Here is a 16,656-nt window from a genome sequence, read left to right on the forward strand (position 1 = left end):
GGAGAAAACAAGCCTAAAATGCTATAAAATGAAGAAGCCAAAGAATACCCAAGAAACTGCTCGAGACGACGGCCTTATCTCCCAGGCCGTCGGTCTCACTGAATTCAAACGAAAGTAAAATTAAAGTAAAAAACATTAAAGAATAGTTACCGTGCAAAGCTCAGTACGACGTCCAAGTTCCCCAATACGTCGGTCAAACTAAATAAGGAAAATATTCGGCTTTAATGAAGAATTTTCCAAAAGAAACTCAGGACGGTGGCCAAGAATTCAAAGCTGTGACAACTCGAAAATTTTTGACCAAATTTAAACTTTATCTTTATATGTTTCCGACACGATAAGCAAAGTTTGTTAAGTTAAATCTCAAGAATTTTAAACTATGTTCATACATTCATTTAACCTCGACCAAATTCCAACGATTCACGAACCATTATATAGATGGATATGATTATATATATGTATAAGCATAGTTATATTAATTAAAAACGTTAACAATGTATTAGACGTATAATACTTTACATAAACGTATATAAGTTTATTATATTATCGACGAGATTAAAAGATAATATTAAATGATTGAATTATCTGTGATATGATTACGAGTCTCTGTTGTAAGGTCCACGTTGATTTGAGAAATCTTTCTATTTTAACAATATTCGAAAAATGGTAAAGTGATTTACAAGTAGGAACAAATTGTCAATTATCGAGAGTTAGACAAAAGTTAGTGGAGATTTCTATTTGATCTACAATGCATTCTTTACAATAATTCCCTCGTTACTTTTGATAAGATAACAATTTAGTTTTTCATATTATTCAATGTGAAAATGAAATTAGGGAATACAGATAACTTAGAAAATGGATATTGACAGAGTTAAGTAAATCAACGTTTTTACATTGAAAAGGATTTCATGCAAGTGGCTATCCAATGAACTTTAACCTTCGTTTCATAAACAAACTGTAAATTTTAAAAACAGGAAACTCGTTATACCTTATATATGATTTTATTTCTTGAACGAAATCGTTTTACTATATAACAAGTCATATATATATATATATATATATATATATATATATATATATATATATATATATATATATATATATATATATATATATATATATATATATATATATATATATATATATATATATATATATATATATATATATATATATATATATATATATATATATAATAAACTTCGAAAATATATTTTTAGTTTTGAAAAACTATACGTTACATCATTAAATAAAATTTCGATTAAATATATATGTTATACAAATTCTTAGACAAAGATATATATATTATAAGATAAGAAAATATAATGTTAACTTCAAAATAAAATGTTTTGATTATGTATATTTTTGTAAAGAGTTAAGTAATATTATATATTTAATAGATAACGAGACTTTGAATTATAGAAGCAAATGACCACAACACTCAAATGAATAATTTATACTTTGAGTAGGATTGTTTTTCATTAATTTAGGTCTAATTATTGATAACGGTACACGTCGCGAAACGTTAAGGCTAGTTTTCTAAATGTACGAAACCTCGTTCGATAAACCAAAACCGAGACATAAATCATTTTTCAACGTACGTCTCAACGGAACTAAGGTTACAAGTCATTTATGTTTGTGAATATAATATATTATATATATAATTGTATTAATTAAATATATATATATAATAAATATTAAAATAACGAGTGTCGGCAGGGAATCAAGTGCGATGTGAGCTGGAAAAAGGTACCATGCGATCGCATGGCCCTTAAGCTCAATCCTCATGCGATCGCATGGGGAGGTTTGGTGACAAAAGTCTTTAAAACTAAACGAAATTGGTTCGGATGTTGCACACATTAAACTCCTTCTCTGATCTTCCATATTACTCCGTATGTATTTTATTTATTTTATTATTAATTATTATTATTAATCCAAATATATTATTATGAGTATTAGTATTATTATTAGTAGTAGTATTATTGTATTATACATAAAATACTACGACGGAGTGCTGCTCGAGTGATCTAAAACGGATTTTCAAAATTTGTTTTTGAGAGGGATAGGGCTAAGGAAATTATGGGTTATAACTATGGAGGTGATGGGTAATGTTCGTGGGTATGCTCGTGAGGTCAATCTAGTACTTATCATATCCGTTGCGTCTACGTACCTTTCCTGCAATATTGAATCTCAATATTGATACGTGAACACTCATAACTTAACTTTTATATATATTAATAGTGTATCCCTGACTAGTGCTCGAGTATATAGGATTATGCATGCTTGTACGTATAATATTGTCGTTAGATAGGTTATGTTGAATCCTGAATTAGATTCATATGCTACTGAGATAGGGTAGATGGTATGCATGTCGTTGGAAAGCTAGTGAAAAATTAAGAACTTTTCATTTAGAACTCGAATGGTTTCGATGAACAGATTAGAAGTTATAGTCAATTGAATTATTATTACTTCTAGTATATTTATTGTTAAAATGATTATTATTACTATCGTTATTATCATCGTCGTTATAATTATTATCTAATTATTATTATTATTATTATTATTATTATTATTATTATTATTATTATTATTATTATTATTATTATTATTGTTATTATTATTATTGTTATTATTATTATTATTATTATTATTACTATTATTATTATTATTATTATCGTTATTAATAAAAAGTATTATCATTAAAAATTATTACTTTTATTATTATTACTATCGTTATTATCGTTAAGGTTATAATTAGTATTATTATTATTATTATTATTATTATTATTATCATTAAAATAGTTATTAGTATTATCATTAATATTATCATAATATTATTATTATTAGTATTATTATAATTAAAACTAATATTAGTAACATCTAATTATTATGATTACTATTATTATCATTATTATGAACGCAATATAAAAGACGACTAAAAGCTATTAACAAATTGATTAGAAAATAATGAGTATAAGTATCATAATGAAATTAAAATACTAAAAGGTATTGATTTAGATAAACATATCGTTTTCATTATTTTTATCATTATTATTATTAAAAGTATTATTAATATTAAAACTATCATTTTTTTTACAAAAATTATTATTATATGAATATCATTGTTAATATAAATATCATCATTATTATCATTTTATTATTATTATTAATAAAAATTATCATTTTATCATAATATCATTTTTAAATATAAATATTGTTATTATTATTAGTAGAATAATAATAAATATTATTACAAAATAATACAACTTTTACTTACTATTGTTATTATCGATATTATTTTATCAAATAAATATGTGATACAAAGATATTTTTACTACGTGTAATATAATTACATTAATAATACATATCATATTATTTTTATGATATTAAGTGAACTTTATAAATTTTATTACTTAAAATATATAAAAGTATATTTTTATTATATAAATTTTAATATAAAATTTTATATATTAATAATTGAATTATATTAATTACTTTAATAAAAATCTGTTAAAAATATTTAAATATATAAAACGACTATATTTAAACTATATAATAATCAGGTATAGATTTTGAAAGTCATTTTGGTCAAGATGACTTTTGTTGACTTTTGCATATTAGTCTCGCGCATTAGGATTGTGATACACTATGACTTGACCTAAATTGTTAGATAGATATTGATCATTATATAAATATATATATACTTAATATAGGTTCGTGAATCCGAGGCCAACCCTATACTTGTCAGTGCCATCATATGCACAATTGCTACGAAATACAGTATTGTGAGTTTCATTTGCTCCCTTTTTAAATGCTTTTGCAATATATATTTTTGGGACTGAGAATACATGCGCTACTTTTATAAATGTTTTACGAAATAGACACAAGTAATCGAAACTACATTCTGTGGTTGGATTATCGAATCGAATATCACCCATTTTAGCTTGGTAGCTTAAGAATTAGGGAACAGACACCCTAATTGACACGAATCCTAAAGGTAGATCTACGGGCACTAACACCCCCCATACTGGAAAATGGCATGCTTTAGTACTTCGAGTTTATATTATACAGATGGATTTCTGTTTTGGGGATATTCTATATGCATGATGTTAATGTCGGTTACCAAGTGTTCAATCCATATGAATGATTTTTAAACACTTGCAAGTGTATGATTATTGAATAAAGGAAATCTTGTGGTCTATTAAAATTATGGAAATGAATGATTACGATAAACTAATAAACTCACCAACCTTTTGGTTGACACTTTAAAGCATGTTTATTCTCAGGTATTAAAGAAATCTTCCGATGTGCATTTGCTCATTTTAAAGATATTACTTGGAGTCATTCATGGCATATTTCAAAAGACGTTGCATTCAAGTCATTGAGTTCAATAAAGATTATGATTAAGTAAATGACAGATTAGGTCATTTATAGCTGGATATTATGAAATGGTATGCATGCCTGTCAACTTTCAATGTAATAAAGTTTGTCTTTTAAAAATGAATGCAATGTTTGTAAAATGTATCATATAGAGGTCAAATACCTCGCAATTAAATCATATGTTATTGTATTCGTCCTTATGGATTAGGACGAGTCGCTTCAAAAGCCGTCGAAGGTATTTAAGGAAATTATTAACGCGACTCAGTAAAAAAGGAAACTAAATCAGTAGAATCTCTCAGGACGGCAGCCATAGTGGTCAAGCCACCGGCTGAGCGTACCGGCAAGATTTCAGAAGATACTTTCTATAACTGAAGACGGTGGCCATCAAGTTAAAGATTGCGGCCTCAGCCCCACTGTCATACCAGGTCGGCGGCCTACGTAGCTTGGTTGACGAATGGATTTTGCCTATATAAGGAGAGCTTTGATTCCAATTTTAGTGTGCAATTTTTATGTTTAGTAGTTGGGTTTTAATTTTTGTCGATTTATATACAGTCTTTTACATTCAAATTACCTTATCCTTTTGTTATTCAAGCATTTGTAATTCAAGATTCAAGTTATTTTTTGGGTTAAAACCGATTGTGTGAGCTCCCATCTTAGCTCATTTCTTTTATTTTATTATTTTTTTTTGGAAAAGCAAGTAAAGTTTTTATTAATGTATCGGAAAGTTACAAAGCCCTATAATCTATACAATATATTGGATCAGAAGGAGAATAATACATAAAATTCATGAACGAGGGGGCCATTAGACACCACGGAACTTAATACAACGAGCTGAGAAGAGGCAACCAGAAAGTACCGCAAGTGCGATGATAAAGTTGGCAGCAACTACCCATTTAACCCAAGTGAGAAATAGAGACCCAAGTCATGAATGAGCTACGAGGAAACCGAGTCGGTTGGTCACATATGGTCTAAGTAGGGCTTTTGATTCCAATTAACCAATGTCAGATCTTTGATGATTCGAGAAAATGTAGAAAGAGGGATTGACTAGCCATAGATGCCACATAATTGTTGATTTTTTATACCTTTTGGATATCCATGCGAATGATTGTGTTTGGATTTCGGATAGGATTATGGCAATACATCAATATTTTTTACTAAAGACCTTAAGATTTCGGTATTTCCAAATGATGTAAGTTGAGGCCCATTTAATGGCTTGCCAAATGGTGGCACCATTTTGCGATGTAGTGAATTATTGGCTATTTTCGGTTACGTCGAGGATGCTGGTGAAGGTGTTGTTGGGGAGGTTCTACCATTGTAGAATTGAGATCCAGACATTTGATGTTGCCTTGCAATGAAATAGAATGTGTTCAATAGACTCCACGTGCAAGTTGCATAACGGGCATATCAGTGTGTCGAGATCAATACGCCAGTCGGGATTCTACCGTTTAAAACTCTCCAGTTGAAAATGTTAATTCTTTGAGGTATGAGCTTGTTTCTTGGTGTCTTTATGGTGGTGGACGGTCTGTCAAGTTTTAAGTTGTCAGGTATTGAGGTTAGGGCTTTTGTTGTAAAGATGCTGGATTGATCTAAGGACCATTTCCAAGTATCGGGTTTGTCAGAGAGGCTAATGGTTGCTAAAAGATTATTTAGTTCCGTTAATTCGTTAAGGTTCCGACCATTAGGTGTTCGGGACCAATTCCATGAGCCGATTGTTATCAAGTTGTTTGTTGTGAGGCGTTTCGCTACCGAGACGTGTTTGTTGGTTTCAAGCATATATAGTCTTCGAAATTGAGTACAAAATTTTTCTGTTCCGCACCAGTTATCATGCCAAAATTTGGGGTTGATACCATTACTGATGTTTTTGATTATCGAGTTGGTGAAGTTAGCTCCGTAATTGTCCGCAATTTTTCCTGCTTTTATGATTTCATTCCAAATTGTGCAACCTGAAACATTTCTAGAAAAAACATTAGTACAACCCCCCTCCCCGTTAAAGAATCTCCACCACCACTTAGATAGTAGGGATATATTTTTGCAAATTAAAGATCCGATCTTCAACCCACCTTTTTCATATGGTAAGAGGATATGTTCCCATTTGATCCAATTGATTTTATTATCCGCTTCCTGAACTGCCCCAGAAAAAATTTCTTCTTTTTGTTTCAAGTGTGTTAATTATTTTAATGGGTGCATGAAATAAGGAAAAATAGTATAAAGGAATACTGGTGAGAACGGATTTAATTAAGGTTAGCTGTCCGTCGAATGAAATAGATTTTGCTTTCCAAGCTGAGAGTCGTTTATCGAATTTTTCAATGACTTGTTGCCAAGTGGATGCTTTTGTGGACGGAGTACCGATGGGTAGTCCTAGATACGTGAAGGGAGTTGAACCGGCCGTGCAGTCGATATAGTTAGCCATTTCCTCAACGTCTTTTTATGAGACCCCAATTCCATATAAGTTGCTTTTTTTAAGATTTACTTTTACACCTGAAATATTTTCGAAGCATTTTAGTAATTTAGAAACATTTATTGCGTTACGTTTGCTCCATTCACCAAAGAAGATTGTGTCATCCGCGTATTGGAGATGGGACACCACAATCTTGTCATGACCGACGAAAATACCACGAAGTTGGTCGTTTGCGATAGCACGCCTAGTGAGAATGTTGAGGCCTTAAGCTGAAATGATGAAGAGAAAGGGAGAGATTAAGTCTCCTTGACGAATGCCCCTACCGGGGGTAAATTCCCTGGTCGGGGATCCATTAATGAGTATGGAGATGGAAGATGAGGAAAGGCAAGCTCGTATAAAGTTGATCCATTTGACGTCGAATCCCATACACTTCATAGTGTCGAAAAGGAAGTCCCATTCTATGCAACCAAATGCCTTTTCGAAGTCAACTTTGAATATGAGGCCTTTCTGTTTTTTCCTTTTGAGTTCATGATTACTTCGTTTGTAATCAGGACACTGTCGAGGATGTTTCGACCTTTCAAGAAAGCAATTTTTTTCAATACCGATTAATTAGTGGATAACTTTTGAGATGCGATTCTTGTATTTAATATATTGGTTTTTAAAAAATAAAAAATGAAAATTTTAAAACGACACCGTATCTAAAGCCAAATAACAGTGTAGAACAATAAATAAAAATAACAATAATAATCAACATAAGCAAATCTAGACTTGACCATTAAGTCAAAGTTAGAACTCCTTGTTAGTTTGGATAAATGTTTTATACTCGTACTATAAACAAACTTAAAACGATTTAAAAATTATACATGTCTCGAACGATTGATGCAAATGTGATAATTGTTTTTAAGATTTTTTTTTTTTTTTTTTTTTTTTTTTTTTTAATATAGAGAATCATAAAATTAATTAAATATTAAAGGTTACTTAAGTAATAAAATATTTTAGGTTTTAGTAGCTCAACAAAAAATTATGCATAGTGAAATTAAATTCGCTCTTATAATCGCCAACTATAAACACTAAAAGTAAACATTTATGGATGATAGAATTTTCCGAAATCTAGCCTCTAATTAATTCTTTGGTAAGCAACTTTGTAGGGTGATTCAAGCCAAACCCACCTAGCTAAACCCATATATCTACCTCCCTTTCATAACTGACTTTCTTGAGTCCTCAAAACCCCTTCTCTCTCTAAAAATAAAACCCCATAAATTTAGAGAGAGAAAATGAAAAAAAGAAGAGTATCACCAACTTCATCATCTTCTTGTTCATCTTCATCTTCATCTTCATGCATTGATGAACACACAACTCCAAAATCCAAAAGACCTTCTTCAAGACCCCACAAAAAAAACACCACTTTGAATTCAAATCAAAATGCTGAAGCTACTCGTAGAAGCTCAATTTACAGAGGGGTCACCAGGTAACCTTCATCGCAATCGTCTCAAAAAAGATTCAATTTTTAACATATATGAACCTTTCAATCCCCTGAGACACCCATTTGGTAAATTTGTAAAAGGTTTTTAACTGTATGCTAATTTTTGAATTTGGGTTGTTCGGGTAAAACAGGGGATGAGGTATTTTGGGTTACATGCATTACAACAGTCACAGTGAATTAAAATTTACTATTAGAGATGTTCAAATTTGATTGAAATTAGATGAATAGTGTAGTCAAATAACATTTCCATTTGTTGGATTTCAAAAAAAGGTTTGAAGTTGATTGAAATTTAATTTTGGGACTTAACAGGGGATGTGGTATTCTGTGATACATGCATTGGAAAATTCATGGTTGATTGAACTTAGCTAGTAGAGTATTCAAATTGTTTCGAAATTTTCTATATTTACAGTCTACCAAGATACTCATATTTTAAAATAATACAAAAAGTTTTGTTTTCTTCTTCTTTTTTCTTTTGCAAATTTTCAAGAATGGATTTTGGTGAAATAGATGAAAAAGTTCCAAAATATTCTAAAATTGGAATGAATTTGATTCAAAGTTTTGAAATTGTTAACCTAGAAACCTCCTAAAGCTTTAATTTTTCAGAATATTTTGATTGTTGAAGAAAAAGAGAGTATAAATTCTGGGGTTATATGGCATTAAAGAATCTTTAATTTTTATTGAATTTATAAATTGCATGCATTAAAGTTAATTGAATTTATTTAATATCTTTAATAGGCATCGATGGACTGGAAGATTTGAAGCACATTTATGGGACAAGGGTACATGGAATAGTATCCAAAATAAGAAAGGAAAACAAAGTAAATACCATCTCACTATATCTGTTTTTATTTTGTTACGTAGTATATTTTTTTAATTATTATATTTATACTTATATAATTATATTAATATAAATATAATAATTAATTATTAATTAATTATTAATAATTATAATAAATAGAGTTAAAGTTATATGACAGAGATCTGAAATTTAAATTTTGATAATTTAAGTTAATCTGTTTTGATTTGGAGTTCTGACTCATTTGTTTTGGTTGTTCTGATTTGGTGTGATCCCTTGTTGCTGATTGTCACTACGATTTCTGGCTATAGTTTATTTGGGTAACTACTCTCTATCTTTCTCTAGCCTTTTTCTATTATACTTTTATTTGGCATATTATAAATATTAAATTTAGGTATGCAAAATGCAAATTTACTTCTAAAAAGGTAAAAAGTCTTAAAAGATACCAAAGTTATATAAATTGAGTATAAATATATATATACTCCGTATTTCAAAATGCAATTACGTAGTATTTATTATTTATAGTAATAAAATTAGTATGTATTATGTTTTTTTTTTCTCGGCATATTTTATTTTTCTAAACATCTTTATTGACTTCAAAAATATAACTAGGATGATTTGTTAGCCTTTTGTTATTTGGCTTATCCCAATAGTTTGTTTGATATTGCTTTCCAAAGAATAATAACATGCACTTCCGATATATATTTATACATAGCTACTAAATGTTACAGTTTTTATTTTATTTAAAAACAAAAGCGCAATATATTAAAGAAAAACTATATATTATAGTAGAGTACTAGTTTTGGGACAATATAGTTAACTAAATATTTGAAATGTTGTATTCTTGCAGGAGCATATGATAGTGAAGAAGCTGCTGCTCGAACTTATGATCTTGCTGCCCTTAAATATTGGGGATCAGACACGACACTTAATTTTGAGGTAATATATTGTGCATATCAGGAACAGTATCAAAAACTGCTTTAAACATTGGGCAATTTATTAAATTTATGAATGTATTATGAGATTGATAAGTCTTGAAGTTGTGATGTGGTCCAACGGTTGGTTGCCTGCCTCCTTTAGGGGAGGTCAGGAGTTCGACCCCCCCATTGGCTACTTACCTAAAAAAACAATTTCATCTCTGCCATGAAGTATCCACCCATGACACCTTTCCCATATCGTTGGGGGGTAAAGGGTCACCTCCCGGGCAGCAATGGGGACGGGGTTATCATCGCTGCATCGGCATAGTCAAAACGGGAGATGATCGCAACGGATGGTTTAGTCCCCTCGGGTGATTCCAATCGTTGTTCAAAAAAAAAAAAAAAAAAAGATTGATAAGTCTCTGTTTATGTGTATCATTTTTGTTATTGCAGATAGATACATACAAAAAGGATATAGAGGAAATGGAAAAATTATCCAAGGATGAATATTTAGCTTCTTTACGGCGACGAAGTAGTGGATTTTCGAGAGGTGTTTCAAAATACAGAGGAGTTGCAAGGTAAACAATCATCATGTTTGGATAATTCTGAAAATAACATGCACTTCCAATATATAATTATACATAGCTGCTTTTTGACTTATATTTTCTAATGTACGCTTTAATAAAGATGATTAAAAAATTCTCACAATGTGATTATCGTGTTGATAATAAGTGTGAAATACAATGGCTGGAAAATGACACACTTTCACTATCATTTGGGAAAGATAATATCTTTTCTAAATTACTATTACTAAGCAAATCTTCTTTCATTAGTTTATTGACAAAGTTTCACGTACAACCTTGGATTTCTTAATTAAAACTATACATAGAATTATTTGAAAATTTGTGTCCTTACCTATTGACACACTACTCATAATTCTGTGGAAAATGAAACATAAGCTCTTCTTTTCGAACTTATTGTTCATTGCCAATTGATCGTACAAGTCAAGAAAACATGTTGAATGAGTTGTTAGAGTTCTTGTTTTTCGTATAGATCATATGGATGTAGAAAAAGCTATGTGAATATGTTGCCCCAAACACGTGTTTCTATATGTGATATTGATTTGCAATATGCACCTTAACTATAGTACTTGTTTGTTTATTTTTTAAACTATTTAGTGTAATGGAACTTATGAGCATCATATCATATATAGATTCATAGCTGTGACTTTGACTTTAAATAATATTCTAATTATCTAATAATAAATTATTAATTATAATTATATAATTAGAGGAATAATAACAAACAAGAAATGGGTTGTTGGCTACACCCGAAAGCAGACAGTTATTTGGTAGATAAACTTGAAAGTAAGATAATTGAAGTTTGATAGTGACTTGAACCAATATAACGGTAGAACTCTTTTTGATCTAAGAGTTGTTCATTTTGGACTTATAGTCTACTTTGCATTAATATTGCAAAAAAAGTTTGTTATTGTATTTCTATTAAATTACAATCGTTAATGTACAATGTTTGGTTTTTGTTGTAGGCATCATCACAATGGAAGATGGGAAGCACGAATTGGGCGAGTACTTGGAAACAAATACCTATATTTGGGAACTTACGGTACGTCTCATCTATCAGTTTAATATATGTTTCTTTTGTGTATGCCAAATTATGCTTATGTTATTAATTCTTTTTCATAATAAAGATGTATGTTTTTTGTGGTCACACATATCATTTTAATATATGTGTGTGTGCGCGCGTGTGTGTGTCAATTGATTTTCTGAAACTACGTACCCAACAAAAAATAATACACTAACTATTGAATAATACCCAAATCGTACTTTGTTATGTGCATAATTAAGGTCATAAGTTATTATGTTTTCTCCTTATAGACTTATAGCACTGCAGAACCTTTGAATGTGCGACGCTGTTTAGACTTTTAGTAGTATTATTAAACATTATAATTATAATTATAATTATATTATATTGGTTATTAGCATAACCAGCATGGTAGGTTTGGTCGTTTAGATGTAAGAAGTCATCGAGCAACGATATTTGTCCAATTTATATCCTACAATTATAACTTCGTTTGTACTGATAAACGCTGACGGTTAGATCATTAAAACAAGATTTTTAGTAGAACTAAATTGGAACCATTAGTTGCTTAATTCAATTAAATACTTGGAAGATATGAATATATCAATATCAACATCAACATATATGAATGGCCTCTTAGAACACAAATGTGTACTTTGAATGCGTACTTATTTCCAATTTAGTGTGCTCAAAAATTAGAGAACAATTGCAAATCCAATAACCAATGAAATTGTTTTATTTCTTTTTTATTTTATCTTTTATATGTTGCTTTCATCATCATTTTATGCCAACTGACATCTACTTGTTTTCACACACTTGTACTCTCATTCTTGTTATCGAAAAGTCAAATGCAACTGAGGTTTAAACTATAAGGCCCTGTTTGGCTCACGGACTCTAATGGGATTCCGGCGGAATTGAAGTTTAATTTAGACACGCGTCGTGTCTAAATTCATTTCCAATTCCGCCGTATCTCATTGGATTCCGTGAGCTAAACGGGGCTTAGGGGTCTTGACAACAAATAAAAATTTTCTCTGTGTTTTAATTGTGCGAGTAATTATGACGTGGCACGTACCGACTTGGCTTTTATCATCTATTTACTTCTGATTTGCAACAGTTTAATTGTACTAGTACTTGTTTTACCTTATTACGGAGTACCAATTTTGATATTAAATAAAGGCATAAAGGAATGATCATGAAATTAGAGGGTAATTTAATATGTGATTAATATTTATAAGATCAAACGAGCATCCAGTTTATCCATGGATAACGATGCTGCTTTGCTGGATTATCATTTATAAAATGTTCTACTATAAAATAAAAATTGTCCACAATTTTAGTTTTCAAAGTTCACATGTATATTCAGTCATATGGAGTATAGCTATTTAGTCATATGGAGTATAGCTATTTACAGTTAGGTGATATTTATTTTTTAAGATGTAACCTAAAAGTGTGTATCCTGAATAGTAAAAACTGTTTATTTTTATGTCTACAAAATAACTTTATCATGTCTACAATACTAAAAACACATTATTTTTTCCAATGTCTTTAAAAAACAAAGAATATGCGATAAAAATATTTGCAAGAGCGCAAACAACACATAATAAAATTCGCTGACCAAAACACAAACAACACCTTAGTTTTTAGACAAAACATAAAAACTTGCTGTAATTAGATCTCTAGTATATGCAATTTGAGGAGATTCTTTGTAGCCGTACAAAACAGACTTTTGATATAAGAATCAAATAGATCCAATCTCACATAATTTGTATGAAAAGCCGTGCAACTTTATACGGAGTAATATTTTTTTAGTATTGTTTCAAAAACAAAATAAGTCCACGACCCTACTCACTTAAAATTCAATATTCTTAAATCTTTAGTGATCTTATATTGTTTTTGTAATTGTTATTGTTATCATTCTTAATATATATATAATTTAATTGTAATCTTAATAGTATATTTCAAGATCGACTTAGGTATAAGCAAGTATATTCATTAAAAGGCCAACATAAGTTTTGTTTTAACCTTTTGATATTTCTAATAGAGTTGTAATCACTTGCATTCATTAATTTGCTTAAAATCCAAGGGACCAATGAGAGCGCGACATGTGGCGCGAAAATCACATGTGATTGAAAAAAAAGAAAAAAAAAAAATTTTTACGAAAAAAAAATTTCGAAATTTTTTTTATAATTTTTTTTTTTGCGAAATTTTTTTTATAATTACAAGTGATTCTGCATGTCAATCACATGTGATTATGCATGTCAAATTCAATCACATGTGATTATGCATGTCAATCAGATGTGATTAATGCATGTCAAATCCAATCACATGTGATAGTACAATTCAATCACATGCGACATGTGATTGTAGAAAAAAATTTGAGAAAAAAACTATTCGAAAAAAAAAAAAATTTTAATTTTTCTTTCTAAAAAAAAAATTTTGAAATTTTTTTCAATCACATGTGATTTCGCGCCACATGTCACGCTCTCATTGGTTCCTTTGATCTCAACTTAATTTATGAATTTAAATGAATATTCCTCTAATATTATTGGTTAAGTTTATTCAAGCGGAATCATGTGAAGACAAATATTTAATGACTCGGAGACAAAATATTCAATAAGTTGTTATTGTACTCCCTCCGTCTCAAATCTATTGTCCATTATTCCATTTTGGGATGTCCCAAATTAATTATTCAGATTTTTTTTCAACTAATCAAAAGAGGTTAATCTGGAGAGAGAATATATATTATTGGTGGAGAATGAAGTTAGTGGGATTTCTTAAAACTGCGTGTTTTTTGTCTGAGGACAATAGATTTGGGACGGAGGGAGTAGTATATATTTATATTTATTTTATTGTTTATTATTATTTACTATTAATGTATTTCTAATGTTTAGGGGTAAAACGATTAAGCTTAATTGGACCTCCAAACTTGAATGTTCATTGTTTTCGTTAAAAACTTCAAGTTACTCCACTGTTTTTTCTATGATAATTCTATTCTCCGATACTCATACTTGCATTATTTGACACTTTAATAGTAGTAGTAGTTTGTTATATAATATTGATATTGATATTGATAGAATAGATAGATAACTTTGATTTATATGTGTACGTTTTTGTGTACTTTTTATAAAATAGGTTTCAATTATTACATAAATATTCACCATTCAAACTTTTTCCCCCCTCCATGATATACTGATTTTTTATAACAGAGTATAACATGGAATATAATCATTGTAAAGCCTTTTTTCCTACTAGTTACATTTGAACAGAGCACATGATTTCCCTCTTCCCAATATACGGAGTATATAGAATATAGAATATAGAATATAGAATAGTCTCACTCCGTCTCATATTAATAGTCCACAGACAAAAAACACATAGTTTAAGGAAATGTCATAAAAGTACTGTACTTTCTGTTTACTTTCCAGTTTTACCCTTACCTTTTCATTCTCCTTTAATCCTATCCACATACATTAAGGGCATAATAGAACTTAAGCTTCTTATTCTTTTCTATTTATGAAAGTGGACTATTAATTTAGGACATTCCAAAATGGAATACTGGACTATTAATATGGGACGGAGGGAGTATTAAAAGGCCATATTAAACAATTAATTGCACTAAATTATAGTTTTTTATATGCTTGTTTGTCTTATAATCATGGTATTTTTAATATTACAAGTTTAGTTTTATTAAAAACTTGTATCATCATTTCCATGTTATTGATGCAAAGGGTTTGCATAGTGCTTTTATGTTGACTCTTTTGTTTAACCTTCTTTGGTACTTGTTACCTATAGGCGTTTGTAAAACAGTAAATAGTTTTATTGTTTGTTAGATTGTTACGTATTTAATTGTTACTCGTTCTGCATACTAAGATACGAAAACGACACTAAAACAAATAGTAATAGGTTATCATAAATTGAAAGAACTCGTTTGCTTATGTGGTTTTCCTGGCTTAGTAATTAATTTGACATGAAATATAGAGTGCACTACTACACTCATTATTATGATCATTAGCTTGTTCTTAAGATAAGCTTAGACATGATTAAGATATGTTTACACAAGTCTACGTACAATTAGAAAGCTTATCATGATCCGACGACAAAAACTGATTAAAAGCATTTTTGAAGGCACTCAAGAGGAAGCAGCTGAAGCATATGACTTAGCAGCAATTGAATATCGCGGTTCAAAAGCAGTGACCAATTTTGATATCAGCATCTACGCTGATCGCTTAAAGAACTTCGCACCACAAACTCAAGACACTCTTGCATCCACTGAAGTTGTGGCGGCTTCACCAAAAATTGAGCTACAAGAAGAGTTTCTTCAAGACAAAATCTGCCAACAAAAACAAGAAGTAGGGGAAAAAGAAGAATTGTTACCCGAAATTCATAACCTTGAGTTCCCACCATCAGTTGAAGAAGGCGACCCATGGAGTTTCTGTTTGGATTCTAATTATAATTTTCTTCCGGTTCCACACATTCCGCTTGATAAATCAGGTGAAATGCTTGACTTGTTTGATGATACTGGCTTTGAGGATGATATTGATGTTATGTTTGACGGGCCGCTCTTGTGTGGAGATGAGATTGAGAAAGTAGATGTCCATATTACTTCGCCTTCATCTTCATCGTCTACGACGACCTCCATTTCTTGTCCTATTTCACATTGATGTTGAGCAGGAGTTTTTAGCCCTTTGATTAGGAACAATTTTGCATTTTTATTTTTAGTTTTTATAACTTATGTTGCACGTTATATTGTTGTGGCATGCCATTGAGTAACTTTATATTTCTCTTGTTTGTAACCTATTTCTCATTAAGTCATTATTTGTTTTTCAGCAGATCTTATTATATCTTATATGTGCTAAAACTGTTCAATATTTTAAAAACATTAGATAAAATAAGACTTTTTTGCTCCATTAGTCCATGTATTATACCCCATATTGCTAACAACATCCCTCGAGTTTTTTATTTCTTTAGAATCCTTTGTTTTTTAAAAATTTGCAATCAGCATCCTTCCGTCAAACTTTTGTTAAATAAGTCTGTTAAGTCTTAACATCTGACAATGCATGTGACGGTATAATAGTCCTTTTACTCT

At 29.9% G+C, this 16,656-nt stretch overlaps 1 protein-coding gene across 1 annotated transcript; it reads left to right on the forward strand.

The window, feature by feature from the left end:
• Nucleotides 1-8,004: 8,004 nt before the first annotated feature.
• LOC139862581 (ethylene-responsive transcription factor WRI1-like) lies at nt 8,005-16,373 on the forward strand. The gene is made up of 7 exons (XM_071851198.1): nt 8,005-8,243; nt 8,994-9,076; nt 9,366-9,374; nt 9,905-9,993; nt 10,425-10,549; nt 11,518-11,594; nt 15,696-16,373. The coding sequence occupies exons 1-7, from the start codon at nt 8,050-8,052 to the stop codon at nt 16,229-16,231; spliced, it is 1,113 nt and encodes a 370-aa protein (XP_071707299.1). The 5' UTR covers nt 8,005-8,049; the 3' UTR covers nt 16,232-16,373.
• Nucleotides 16,374-16,656: the final 283 nt, after the last annotated feature.

This window comes from Rutidosis leptorrhynchoides, chromosome 8, assembly GCF_046630445.1.
Source record: "Rutidosis leptorrhynchoides isolate AG116_Rl617_1_P2 chromosome 8, CSIRO_AGI_Rlap_v1, whole genome shotgun sequence".
Classification (NCBI taxonomy): domain Eukaryota; kingdom Viridiplantae; phylum Streptophyta; class Magnoliopsida; order Asterales; family Asteraceae; genus Rutidosis; species Rutidosis leptorrhynchoides.